This window comes from Elephantulus edwardii, unplaced genomic scaffold, assembly GCF_000299155.1.
Source record: "Elephantulus edwardii isolate Elephantulus edwardi_28Jun2011 unplaced genomic scaffold, EleEdw1.0 scaffold00054, whole genome shotgun sequence".
NCBI classification, from domain to species: Eukaryota; Metazoa; Chordata; class Mammalia; order Macroscelidea; family Macroscelididae; genus Elephantulus; species Elephantulus edwardii.
Genome location: NW_006399804.1, coordinates 3,035,887 through 3,050,469, shown reverse-complemented (window position 1 = coordinate 3,050,469; position 14,583 = coordinate 3,035,887). Strand labels below are relative to the sequence as shown.

Below are 14,583 nucleotides of genomic sequence, written 5' to 3'. Positions count from 1 at the left end.
TTGGTTTTAGTCCTAGGTCCATGATCCACCTTGAGTTGGTTTTTGTGTATGGAGTGAGGTGTGGGTCTTGCTTGAGTCTTTTGCAGATATTTTTCATTTCTAATCCAGAGATACATGTTCCAATGCAGTTCCTATTTTCCATAAATGGTTTTTTGAATAAGGAGCTATGGATGCTTAGTGATAGGAATTGGGTTGCCAATCTAAGGGTGTGCCCTCTAATCTACCACCTGGTCCCTAAGAGAAAAATGGGTAGTTTCCTCCTGTGTTATTTACAGCCTCTGAAAACCTGCTGGAGGGTCAGTTAAGAGTCATTTCCAACTCAGTGGTACAGAAAAACAAAAACGTTTGGTTAACAGCCATATGTCAAGGGAGGCAGCAGTATTCTTCTCTTTATCCTTCCTCATAATTTTAAGAATTTTTATATGAATTACATTTCTCTGTATAAGTATAAAACAACTAGGAGTGACTTCTCACTTTGCATTAATAGTCTCATGCAGAATTTACTTCTTTAAATCGCTTTTATAAGGCAATGTGAATAAAATATTTGGCTCTTAAAATTTGAGCCCATCTTTGTCAGGTGAATCTGTATATAAATAGCACATTTTATTACTTAGAGCTGTTATATTTATAGTTATAAAGCATGTGTTATCACTGATTGTCACATCAGTAGTTCAGAGGCCAGAATTTAGAGACATATTGCTGACAGATGGCAGTTGCTGTCGAAGGGTATAAGGGAGGGTGGTTTTAGGCTTTCACGGTCACTGTCAGAATGCTTGTTTCATCTAATGGTATAAATGTACCTGCAGAACTATAAACAGATATGCTTCATTAAATTTCACCATACATTCTGTAAAATAGTACTCTATGTGGTCTGGACATCATGTGAACACCATAGGAGAACTTTATGGAGGCTCACTTCTTACTGGAGCTTCTGGTAGGGTCTGGAAGAACTAGCACAGTGCTGGCTCAGAGGACAGGAGTGGGAGCAGAGAGAGAGGAAGTGAGTGAGACAGGAACAGAGTGCGCCAGTCCTGCCATTGTTTCATCTTCCAGAGTAGTCAGAGTAGCTCCACTGCCTGCTGGACAAAGCCCATGAGCCCAGAACCATGTCCTCGACCTCACGGGCCTGTACCCTTCCCATGTTCCAGTCTTATAGGAGTCTGGGTTTGGGGGATGACCATTAGAGGGAAATAATAAACAAAAGGAAAGTTATGTTCCCTTTTTACATGAACCCTGGAGGCACAGAGTTTAAATCTACCATTTGCTCAATGGGAGAAAGATGGACACTCTCCTCCCATGCAGCTAACTGCCTCTGAAAACCCACTGGGGAATTAGCTATGGATAGGTTCTGACTCCACAGTACACCACCACCCCTACAACAACAAAGCTTGCAGGACTTAGGACATACATGCAGACATACTGTGTCTGAAAGATGATGCATACCTGTTTTAAGATAAGATTTTCCTCACAGATTAAGTTCAAACTTTGTAGATGGTAGACAAATTTTCTCAGTGCCATAATCTTGAAAGGAAATACACCTCTTCACTTCTTCAACCCCCAATACATTTTGAAATGGCCCAACAAAGACAGAAACAGAGAAACAAAGAGAAAGAGAGACCAAGAGGGAGATGGTGGAACATGCTGCTTTGCTTTTTTTCAGCGTTCTGTGTTACCAGATTTTCTGACTGGATTATTTCCTTTTGAGTGCACTAATATGATGACTTAGTTAGTTAGCCAAATAAATTGGTTCTTCCCCCATAATATCCTGATCTTAAATATTCACAGAGATATTAAGATGCTGAGCAGCTTCACTCAGAGTGCTCTGCTAACATGATTTTATTTTTGTATTGTTGAATTCTAAAATTTATGATAAGCTCAGTTATTTGTTTTTATTTCTTACGAATTAAACCCCAGAATGATTTTTCTATTGTTACAGGAAATCTTGTTTTACTATTGTTTTAGTAACTAACAATGAAACTTATCATGTTGTTTTATTTCATAGAAAGTTTATAGAGAGAATTTCGAGAAGGAAATTAAAGGAAGGTCATCACTGGACTTAGACAAGACTCCGGAATTTTTACATGTCAAGTACATAACCAACCTTCTGAAGGAGGTATGATCCTTGTGTTAATTATAAGATGTTTCAAAAGAGAAGTAAATTAATAAAAGGAAATATTAATTTTTGATGATTTTCAACTGTTTAGGTGTTTATTATATTAACCCTCCTCTCATTTTAACTTTATAGAGCTTAGTATATTCAATAAAAAATTGAAAAAAGTTTATATTTCCTTTATGACTATAGAAAGAATTAATCAAGATTTTCTGAAAGAATTTGAAAAAAGATATATTCTGATTTTTAGTTGTGGTTGTGGCTTAAAGTTTTATACAGGTAGGCTTTAAGTTTACAGTAATCGTTCTTAAAAACGACTTAACCATGAGTGGAACATGCCTGATTCTCTCAAGCTGAGGTATCATAAAAATGTATGAAAACCAGCCTTTTAACATAGATTTTCTGTGTCATTTGATATTAGAAATAAGGTGTTCAGATTTAACGTCTAGAAAAATGATGCATTACCTATGAACGGTTTCCAGTCTGACTTTTTTTAAGTCCTTGAGTCTATTCTGACTCATAGCAACCCCACTATCAAGTTGTTGAGATAATAAATCTTTACAGGAAGAGACAGCCCATCATTCTCTCAAGGAACAGCTGAGGGGTTTGAACTGATGACCTTCTGGTTAGCAGCCTGACATGTGCTGTGATCAGAATTTCCTCAGTGTTTTAATTAGGGAAAAAGAATATCTTTGACATAGGTACATTGGTATGTAGGAACACATACTCATTTTTATTTTAATTTATTCTTGGAAGCATTTTATGCCCAAATTTAAAGGTATGTTTAGGCTTAAACGAATATATTAATTCTTTTGAATACTAAGTCTTTAAACCTAACACTGTACTGCTCACAGCCCATCCCTTTAAAAGTTGGCTTTCATTGGCTGACAACTAATTTGGATCTCTTACCGCTCTGCTTATGAGATTATCTTTACATAAAGGGAAACATACTTGAAAAAGACTTCCCTTCTTCATGACTTTTAGAACTGAAGAAATTATTCCTGAAAGAATTCTCTTACATCAGTGAAATAAATTAGAATTACTTATAAAGAACTGTCTGATCATCAACTTCTTTAATTAGAAAATGACAGTTGAGGGAGCTCTGGTGGCCTAGTGGCAAGAAGTTGTATTGAAATCCCATAGGTGTGCAGTTCAAATCCACCAGATGCTCTGCTGGAGAAGGAGGGGCAGTCTCCTCCTGTAGCAGTCAGATCTGATTTGATGGTACACACACACAAAATAGTAAAATAATAACATAACATAAAATAGTAAAATAATACAATTAAATAAAATAAAAAAATAAAATGACAGCTGGCCTTTACCATGTAACTGCATTTTGAAATTTAGTCAGAGTTGTTATTTGCTAAATGGGCATGAATAGGAATGAGAGCATTCTGTTGCTACCCTACTTGTTTCTGGTTGCTATGAATTTTCTGAGAGTTGAAACCTTGTCATTTAAGGAATGGGATGGTCAGGAAGAAGAATGATCATTTACATCCTTTCTCTTGGGAAGCCTCACTTTCAAATCCCATTGAGTGTTTTTTCATACTAATAATATTGAGTTTTGTAATGACAATTTTTCTTCTCCCTGCCAGCACTGGAATGGAGGCCAAATGTTTAATCAAATGTCAACATTCCATTTAAAAAGAATAGACACCATTTATATGACTTATGACAAAAGAATTGTTTCCTCATTTACATACACGTGACAGTGTGAGATCTATTTTGAGATTCACAAGTAACTTTAATATACATACTGTTGAATTTTTCTTTATTCAGCTTTTAAAATAGTACTTACCAATTCAGAATCAGGATAGAAGAAAGACTCAGATGGCTATGATTAAAAATATTTTAATGAAGTTATAGAGATGGCTGATTTGAAAAAAAGGGATTCTTAGTGACTTAATGAATTTGTTACTCCCTTTCTACATGTAACCACTTATCTTTAAATTGAGTTTATGTAGTTTTCTCTTTATGGTTTTTTTTTTACATTTATATTACCACTTAAAGGATTCAGAGTATCGTTTTATACTTCATTTCACTTAATTCCCCCATTTGCCCTTGGACATTTGCAGAGACAGTATTTTTGTTTCCATTTTTCCAGTATAAAAAGGCTTGGTTACTTAAAGATCTCCTGAAGGTCATGTAAGGAGCCCTGGTGACCAGTATATTGCTTGGTAGCATGACTAAATGAGTGAAGGTGCTGAGACCTTCACCTGGGTCCTTTGTCCCAGAATTCTTTGCACGCTTACATGGAGGTCACAGAAATAGGAAGTATGCTGTTAAACAGAAGACCAACTAATTTAATTGTACTGAACAAAGAGAAAATAACATGAAATGAATGCTAGAATTCTATCTGGGGCCTTTTCTTATCAATAAAAGATGTTACACCTTTTATGTGGTAAGTTAGATATAAATGCAACTTCGTGGAAAGATAATAGAATATAATTTCCATGTCATTAATAAAATTATTAAAAATTATCAAGGAAAGAATTACATATAATTGGTAACATATGACTTTCAAATTTACTTAAAGTAATATTAAAAGTGTTGAAATCCTAAATGATACATTATCAAGTAGGGCTTTACTTGGATTTTTAATGTTCTTTTTTAAATAACAGGGTATTATTTTTAAAAATGAAAAAATACTCTTTGGATGATTAATATTCTATAGACAGTTTTCAAGGAAATATTTCAAATAATTAGTTTATTTTAGGTGCCATCCAGTCATGTATGACTCATAGTGACCCTATGAACAAAAGATCTAAACCCAGTTCTATCCTGTGCCATCCTCACACTTCCTGACACACAAGAGCCCATTACAGCAATCACCATGTCAGTACACCTGGTTGAGGATCTTCCTCTCCTTTGCTGATCCCCCCCCTTCCCGGCATCATATCCTTCCCCAAGGAATAGCCCCTGCTAGCAACATGCCCATAGTATGTGAGGTAAAGTCTCGTCTATCTTGCCTTCAAAGAGTACGCTGGCTGCACCCTTTCCAAGACACACCTGTTCGTGCTCTTGGCTGTCCATGGGATAGTCAGTGTTCTTCTCCAACACCACAGCTCAAAGACATCATTTCTTTTTCTGTCTTCCTTATTCAGTGTCCAGCTCTCAGATGCATAGATGTGATCGGAAATATAAATGTTTGGTAACAAGCATGTATTAATAACATTTTCCTTACTACTAAAAAGGTAAAAATGTCTTTTAAACAAATCCTATATGGACCAAAGTATATCAGAAGGAAGGATGAAAGGAAAAAACTGATAATATTGTAAACTGCTTTAAACATGGTAAGAGAAGAAAATGAAGTCTGTTGGATGTCAGGAGTAAACACTCAACGATCTGATTTATTTTTCCTGGGACTAATTTTTCATCTTTGATCCTTGGAAAATAGCCATCAGGACCTGGAAATAAGTACCTATTAGAGTAGCATTGTATGAGAATGATGGGCAATCTCCTCCCACACAATTAACTGCCTCTGAAAACCTGCTGGTGGGCCACCTATGGGTCAGTTCTGACTCGACGGTACACAACAACAACAGGGTAGTAACAGAATGTCCAATATATTTTGAACTGCAATATTCTTGTTTTATAGAAAGAATATAAGAAAGATTTGGAAAATGAAATAAAGGGGAAAGGAATGGATGTTAATTCAGAAGTTCTGGATATTCAAAGAGCAAAACGAGCATCTGAAATGGCTAGTGAGGTATGTTTATTTACAACTTAAAATGTCTAAATAGCTGACTAATTTCCTCTTGTGTAATTGTTCTCCTAGACTATACCAGTCTGTACCTTTGCATGTAGGGGATTGCAAGCTGTAATGTTCTAGCAGTTTTTTCTTAGGCAATGAATTGTTTTAATAAATTATCCCTTTTCTGTGTGGTATTAAAAAATGACCATTTACTCATTTTAGAGAAAATTTATATAAGAAAACAGTAATGACCTAATCATTGTGCCCTAGAATTGGGTAGTCTAATAAGCTAATCGGCCTACTCCATCTCTTATGGGCATCAGTTTGTTTAGTTAACTTTCTGCGTAGTTTAACAATATGTTACAGGTATAAACTTTTCTTCACTGTTATGATTTTTAAAAATCTATCACTAATTTTAATGAAAGTTTATAAAGACTTTGGAGTTCCATTATTCATTGTTGCACTTTTCCCCCTGCCCACTTGCCCTGCCCCAGTTCACTCTTCTCTTTGAAAAGTAAAAGAAAAATACTTTCATTGCTATACGATCCCGCTATCCAAGTCCAGTCTATTATGCAGCCTTCGTTCTGGACTCCTGTCATGCCAATAATACCTAATCATATATCCCTTTTAAACAGTTCCCCCTCTCATCTGTTTCAATGCAGTATACATAATTTATCCCATCTTTATCAGTCTTCCCCTAACCCCGATGTCAGTCCTGTTTTACAACAGTGGTACTGTTCAGTATTTGTCCTATTTGTCCTTTTGTAACTGAGATACTTCACTCAGCATAATGTCTTCCAGAGTCACCCATTTTGTATAATATTTCATGAGTTCCTTGTTTTCAGTGCAGTGTAGTATTCCATTGTGTGACTATACCAGAGCTTCTCTATACATTTATTGGTTGATGGGCACTTGGGTTGCTTTCAACTTTTTGCTATTGTGAACAAAGCTGCAGTAAACCTTGGTGTGCATGGTTTAAAAAAAAATAATTAAATTTACATTCAGCTTTGGCCATGACCATTCTTTTAGAATAGCTTAGAGGAATTATGAATTAAAAGTTTATGTGTAGAGTAGGAAGGAGGTAGACATTAATCAATCCCAAAAATGTATGGATTTAAAACAATAAGCTTTTCAAAAAGAAAATTGTGGAACTCTTTTCCAGGAAAGGAGAATTACATGTGATTTGGTTAGAAGAATAGCTATCCATTTGGATGCCTTTGGCTAATATTGTCATTATGTAATCCTTTTATCACAGATTCATCTATTAGAGTGATATAGCCATTTCATATACATAGTAAAACCTTGTAATAACTTGTTACTGCCATTTGGAAAAGTTCTCATGGCAGAGAGCAGTCAAATGCAGTTTAATAACAAGATGGTGGCTGTAATAGCAACAAGTTGTGTATTATTAGAAGAAAGGTTTTGTGGAGAGGTATGTTGTTGTTAAGTGCCTTGGAATCACAGGCGACTCATAGTGACCCTATAAACAAAAGTCCTCAACTGTTGTGTGACTTTCATCCTTTCTCCAGGTTCATAGGGTTTCCAGAGGCAAGCTATTTACGGAAGTGGATGCTATTCCTGCTTCCAAGTTTGTTTTAATCAGGAAGCTCCACCAAACACTGTCCACCATGAATAACCATTAATGCATCTGACCCATCAGTGTCAGTGTTCAGCTTCACAGCAACCATACAGGAACCATACAGCAACCGCTGTACGGGAAATGAACACACCAGGGCTATACAACCTAGAAGAATGTTCAAACAAAAACAATGAGAAACAGGCCTGAGGGCCGCAGACTATGTCACCCACCTTTGGCTTGGTAGAGAGGTATAGCTTTGAGAAGTATAGCAATGAAAAAGAAAACACCGTTACTGAGTACCTACTGTGTTGGCACTCTGTTTTCCCATTTATTCTCAAAATGGTCTAGTGAAGAGGTATTAATATCTGCATTTTTAGATGAATAAACAAAAACTCAGAAATACTAAGACATTTTCCCAGAATCACATTTATTGAATGCTTTGGTGTCAGAGTTAATCTTACTGCCGCTGTTATGTTGTTGTTGTTGTTATGTGCCATCGAATCACTTGCGACTCATAGCGACCCTATGTACAGGAGCCCTAAACACCGTTCTATCCTGTGCCAACCTCACCGTATTAGACACACTCATTCCCACCACTCCACCCACAGAATTGATCCATCTCATTGAGGGTCTTCCTCTCCTGTGCTGTCCCTCCACTCTCCCAAACATGATGTCCCTTTCCAACAATCAGTCCTTCCTTGCAACATGCCCAAAGTATGTCAGACGAAGCTTCAGAATCCTTGACTCCAAGGAGCATTCTGGCTTCACCCTCTCTAGGACAAATGTTTGTTCTCCTAGCAGTCCATGGTATATTCAACACTCTATTCTCCAACACCACAGCTTTACATTGTCCTCCCAGCCACCTAGTCCTCAGCCCCTTCAAGACAATTATCATTGAAGATTCTCATTTTGGCAGTTTGATTTTTTTATTAGAAAAATCTCAAGTTTTATATACTTCAATGTGAACAGAAGTTGGAGTTCTAAGCAACTCAGAAAATGCCACTTTTAGGTAATCATGAATAGTACAAAGTGAATTATGTTTTCTTTGTTTTTAAAATATACTTATTTTTTTCCATTTTCTTTTAATATAGATATGCATTTGTCCACAGAGTGTTTGAATGTTATATAATCTTCATTTTTACAGAAAGAATACAAAAAAGACCTGGAGTTAATGATTAAAGGGAAGGGAATGCAAATTGGCACTGACACCCTTGAGATACAACGGGCCAAAAAAGCTTCGGAGATAGCTAGTGAGGTTAGTAGAGTGAATGATGCCAACCTTGAAGTTCATATTTTGGAATTTAATAAATCATATTAGCAAATAGATTGGTATGTGGAATTTCCTAAATCTTGTGGCTAGTGTAAGAGCCCCAGGAGGCCCTTTGCATAAAAGCATATGGCTATTAACCAAAAGGTCATCAGTTCAAACCAGCAGTTAGTTACACAATGAGAACAAGATAGATAGTCTGAGGCAGTCTGCTTCCATAAAGATTTCTGATATTGGAAACCATGTGGAACAGCCCGGTAGTTCCGTACAGTATTGTAATGAGTTGAAATCGGCTAGAGAACTGTGGATTTTGGTTCCTCTGGGTAATTTAACAAGTATAAATGTAAATATTGCAGATCTTTTTAAAAATTATACTTACTTGGAAAATTTGCATTTTGGTCATGTTAATATCTTTTAAAGTATTACAGGGAACATGGGAAGAGGCATTTGGATTGAACACATAAATCCATACCTTCTTATTTTATCCCTTTATGCAATAAATTTTACATTTATCTTTTGTTACTGGCAATTGCTGAGTTGACCTCCAATGATTGGTGACCTCAAGCAAAATAAAACAAAATCTTGCCCAGCCCTGGGCGATCCTCTGACCAGTTGCAGATCTGATTCCTATCCTTAGATAGATTTTCTGAAATAGATTGTCAGGCCTTTCTCACTTAGTCCATTTTAGACTAGAAGCTATACTGTATCCTATTTAACATCACACAGGCCTCAGTTGGCTGTTGGATAGTGCCTGTGAGTGAGGTGCCATGAGGGATTCTTGTTGTGGAAGATGAGAATTCCACCACTGAACCACCTTCTGCATTGATCTCTCAAAACTCACATTGATTGTTGTTGAGTTGGAGCGTACAAGTAGAGGACTCTTCGTTGAGTTTCTGAGGCTGTAAATGGTAGGAGAGAAGACTGCTCATCTTTTCCACTAGAAACCAATAGTGGTATGCCACCAGACAGCTTTGCATTAATCTCAGCTCAACTCATCACCTTCAAATTGAAACAGACCATTCGCTGACACTCTAGAAGTTATTCCAAGGCCATCTTTCTCATCAGAGCTACTGGTGAATTGGAAGCCCTTTTGAAGTGCTGCTTTTATGTTAGCAGCATAACTCCCTCTAAATTATGCCACCAGAGTTCTCTTTGCTTTAATTTAGACTGCTAGAATGTATTGATTTAGGCTACTAAGGATTAACTCAGGATGTTTCCTGAATAAACAAACATAAATAATGATGGTACAACATGATATTGTAGAGAACAGCCCTATTATGTGCACTAAGGTGCACATAATCCAGGCCATGGTCTTCGTAGTTACTTGCTTTGTATCAGAGAGCTGGACAATGACTAAGGATGAGAGAAGAAGAATCGATACCTTTGAATTGTGGTGGTCGAGAAGAGTCGAATATAGCAAGACCTGCCATGAAAACAAATAGGTCTGTCTTGGAAAAGGTAAAACCAAGTTTCTCCTTGGAGGCTAGGATTTTGAAGCTTCATCTCACATATTTTGGGCACGTGGCCAGGAGAGACTGGTCCTTGGAGGAGGACATCATGCTCAGAATGGTGGAGGGACAATGTAAGAGAGGAAGACCCCAGATGAGATGAATTGATATAGCAACTGGGACAATATGGGTTGTTGTGTCAGAATTAGTTTTATTGGCTCAGGACAAGGCAGGGTTCAGAGCTGCTGTACATAGGGTCACTATGGGTTGCAGCTGACTCAATGGCACATAACAACATAGAATAGCCCACTGCTGTTCAGTGAAGGCGACCTTCCATTGGAGGAGTCTGCTCAACTTTTTTCCTCAGAGAAGCCAGTAGATTTGAACCACTGACCTTCTGTTTAGACTATATAGAATATGTATCTGATATTTATCTTGGCATATCTGTGTTTACAACTTTGAGTTGAACTTGAATGCTACCTCTTGAGACTAATGTCATTGATGACTGTCTGTGTGATTTGGTTGCATGGTCTCAGGATAGCTTCTGTTGATGCCTGAAATATCTGCAGTTAACATTTTGGATAGAGATATTATATATTCTGAATGGCCAATTTCTTCAATTCATAGCAACCTTTTTCACGCTTCATATAGTTTACAAAAGGACGTTAGCTTAGAATTGTTGTGTTAGATACCAAGATAGGTAGAAATGGAGATTCCAAAATTATGAGTCAGGCCATGTGAATATTTTTTTTAAAAAAGTACTCCAAAACTGGTATCACCTCCTCACTTTTTTTAACAGTATGAAAGATTACTGGACATTATCTTGAAAGAGATGATTTATAAGCAGCGTTTGTGAAGAAAAAATTGAGTTGTAGAGATGAAAAATGCTTGCTAACTTCAAGCAGGACTTGTTAGGTGTGGGGCTCCAGCAGGCTCACTCTTAAGAGAAACTTGGTGACCTGAGTGGGTAGAAAGAGCTGATCTACGTTGATTCATGCCTAAGAAATGTGAATGATGGGAGGCAGCTGATTAATTTTTATTACTGTGTTGTCACTGTCCAGTGAAATGGGTTTAGATGATTGGATTAGGCAGAGATATTACAAATGTCATATGATTACTGACCTTGATAAGCTTCCTTATTCTGCTTAAGTAGTATGTCCTTATAAGAGCTTTCTCTGAACTGCACAGTGTTTGTTGTTGTTCTTAGGTGCTGTCGAGTACTACACATAATGACCCTATGAACACAACAGGTCTGATCCCTGTCCTGTTCTGTGCCATTCTTACATTCTTATAATCTCTGATACACTAGAGCCCTTTTCTGAAATCACTTTATCATTCCATCCCATTGAGGTCTTCCTTTCCATTGCTGACCCTCCATCTTTTCAAGCATATTGTCACTCTCTGATGAATAGCTTGGACTCGCTCCATGTCCAAAATATGAGATATGTAGTTAGCCTTCTTTGCCTCTTCACCATCTTTGTCCCCAGGGAGCACCTTGGCTGCAACTTCTCCAAGACATATGTACATTCTTTGACAGTCCCTGGGATATTCCGTAATCTTCTCCAGCACTACAACTGAAAGGCATCAATTCTTCTTCTCTTATCTTTGTTCATTGTTTAGCTCTCTGACATATAGCAGTCATTGAGAGTATCATGGCCTGAATTAGGCCACTTTGGTCTTCAAACTGGGATCATTATTTCTCAATTTGGAGAGCACTCCCTGACAGCCAACTTGCCCAGTGCAATGCACCTCCTGATTTCCTGACTGCTGGTACCAAAGGTGTTGATTGTAGATCCAAGCAAGATGAAATCATTGACAGTTTCAGTCCTTTTCCCATCTATCATGATGTTGTTCCTTTGGTGAGGACCTTTGTTTTCTTGATGTTGAGATGTAATCCATACTCAAGGCTGTAGTCCTTGTTCTTCTCCAGCAAATGTTTCATATCCTCCTCACTTTCAGCAAGCAAAGTTGTGTCATCTGCATAACTCAGCTTGTTGATGACCCTTGCTCCAGTCCTGATGCCACATTCCTCTTCATAGAGTCCCCCTTCATGAATTATTTGCTCAGCACAAAAATGGAATAAGCATGGAGAAAGATTACATCCCTGACACACACCTTTCCTGATTGTAAATCATGCACTGTTTCTGTGATCTAGGGTGGCTTAATCGTAAAGGATTGTGCTGCTACCTCAAAGGCTCTCAGTTTGAATCCAATAGCTGCTCTACAGAAGGAAATGGGCATTTTCCTCTCCTGAGATTTACTACCTCTGTAAATTCACTGGAGGGTTAGCTATGGATTGGTTCTGACTTTAGAGAACCTACCAGCAGTAATTGTCATATTTCAGTGAACAGATGCTGCCCTGGATGTGCTCACCAAGTTGTGCCAAGAAATCTGGGAGACAGCCATCTGGCCAACTGACTGGAAGAGATCGATATTTGTTCCCATTCCAAAGAAAGGTGACCTGAAAGAGTGTGTAAATTATCGAACAATATCATTAATATCACATGCAAGCAAGTTTCTACTGAAAATTTTCCAAAAACAACTGGAGCAACACATCAACAGAGAACTACCAGATGTGCAGGCTGGGTTTAGAAGAGGATGTGGTACTAGGGATATTGTCGCTAATGTTAAATGAATCTTAGCTGAAATCAAAGAGTACTAGAGGAATGTCTATGTGTATTTCATTGACTATGCAAAGACTTTTGACTGTGTGGATCACAGCAAACTGTGGCTGACTCTGAGAAGAATGGGAATCCCAGAACATTTGATTGTGCTTATGAAACCTATACTTGAGGCAGTCATCAGAACAGAGCAAGGAGACACGTCATGGTTCAACATCGAGAAGGGTGTATGGCAGGGATGTATTCTGTCTCCATACCTTTTCAATCTATATGCAGAACAAATCATCCAAGAGGCTGGGCTCTATGAGCAGGAATGTGACATCAGGATTGGAGGAGGATTCATCAACAACCTGCGTTACGCAGATGACACAATTCTGCTTGCTGAAACTGAAAAGGACCTGAAGTGCTTACTCCAGAAGGTCAAGGACTGCAGTCTTCAATATGTATTGAAGCTCAAAAATCAAGAAAACAAAGATTCTCACCACTGGGCCAGCTGGCAGCATATTATGGATAATGAAGAGATTGAGATTGTTTTTGATTGCTTGGTTCCACAATCAACACTCTTGGTACCAGCAGCCAGGAATCAAGAGATTAATTGCATTGGGAAAAGTCAGCTGTCAGGGAACTCTCCAGAGTACTAAAGAGCAATGATGTCAGGATGGAGACTAAGGTGTGCCTAATATATGCCATATTCTTCGTGATTGCTTGCTATGCATCAGAGATCTGTACAATGATTAGGGATGATAGAAAGGTAATTGATGCCTTTGAGCTGTGAGCTGTGGTGTTGGAGAGGAGTGTTGAACATACATATACCATGGACAGCTAGGAGAACAGACAGGTTCATCCTGGAGAGGGTGAAACAGGGCTGCTTCTTGGAAGCAAGGATTCTGAAGCTTTGTCTGACTTACTTTGGACATGTTACAAGGAGGGACCAGTATTGTAGAGGAACGTCATATTTGGGAGGGTAGAGGGACAGCACAAGAGAGGAAGACCCTCCATGAGATGGATCAGTTTAGTAACTGGGGTAATGGGGGTAGGTGTGTCAAGAGACAATAAGGTTGGCCCAGGATAGAATAGGGTTTAGGACTGTTGTACATAGGATTACTGTGAGTCCCACCCAACTGAATGGCATGTAACAACAACAACAATAACAACAGCAATATTACCTCCATTGAGGGAAGGAACTCTGATGGTCTAGTGCTAAGAAGCTGTTCTGTAATCCCCAAAGCACACTATTTGAATCCAGTCACTGCTTCTCAGGACAAGGGTGAATAATCTCTTCTCTGGAATATACTGCCTCTAAAAACTTACTGGAGGATCAACTATCAGTCAGTTCCAACTTGACAGTCCTGAACAGCAATGACACCAAAGTATCTAGCAAATAATTAATTACTTATTTAATAAAAATCCAATCACAAATAATCCTCTGAAAATTTTCTTGCTATGAATTTGAGTGTGTGTCCAAAGTACAAGATTGGAACAGAGCTAGAGTTTTAAGACTGGAGAAGGTTGCAAAATCATCCTCATGAGAGTTAAAGCTAAGAGACTGCATCTTTGCCTTGTAGAAAATGTGGAAAGAACGGAAATTTTCTATTTCACACCTTTACCTAATAGCAGGCTTCTAAGCATATTCCTTACGTGAGATGCTTATTGAGGGAGAGTGCCCAAATGGCAACTCCTTAAGATACAGATCCTTTAGATATCCTTCTCTAGCAAAGATTTGAAAAAACAAAGTGAGACCAAAAACTCTCCTGAAGAAGATGTGATAATGGAACTGCCTATAAAAGAATTTTAAGAACTTTCATTAAGATCCTCAAAGTAATCAAGAAGTAGATCAAGGAAAACAGACAAAACTCTAGGGAAA

General features: G+C 37.9%; 1 protein-coding gene across 2 annotated transcripts in view; it reads left to right on the top strand.

Annotated features, from left to right (window-relative positions):
• NEBL (nebulette) overlaps nt 1-14,583 on the top strand; it is a 588,942-nt gene that overhangs the window by 485,310 nt on the left and 89,049 nt on the right. The window contains exons 12-14 of one of the 2 annotated variants that reach the window (XM_006887051.1): nt 2,003-2,113; nt 5,709-5,819; nt 8,528-8,638. The exons of the other annotated variant lie outside the window; for it this stretch is intronic. Coding sequence (XP_006887113.1) covers nt 2,003-2,113; nt 5,709-5,819; nt 8,528-8,638 — 333 coding nt within the window. The remainder of the gene's footprint in view (nt 1-2,002; nt 2,114-5,708; nt 5,820-8,527; nt 8,639-14,583) is intronic. 2 annotated transcript variants of the gene reach the window in all.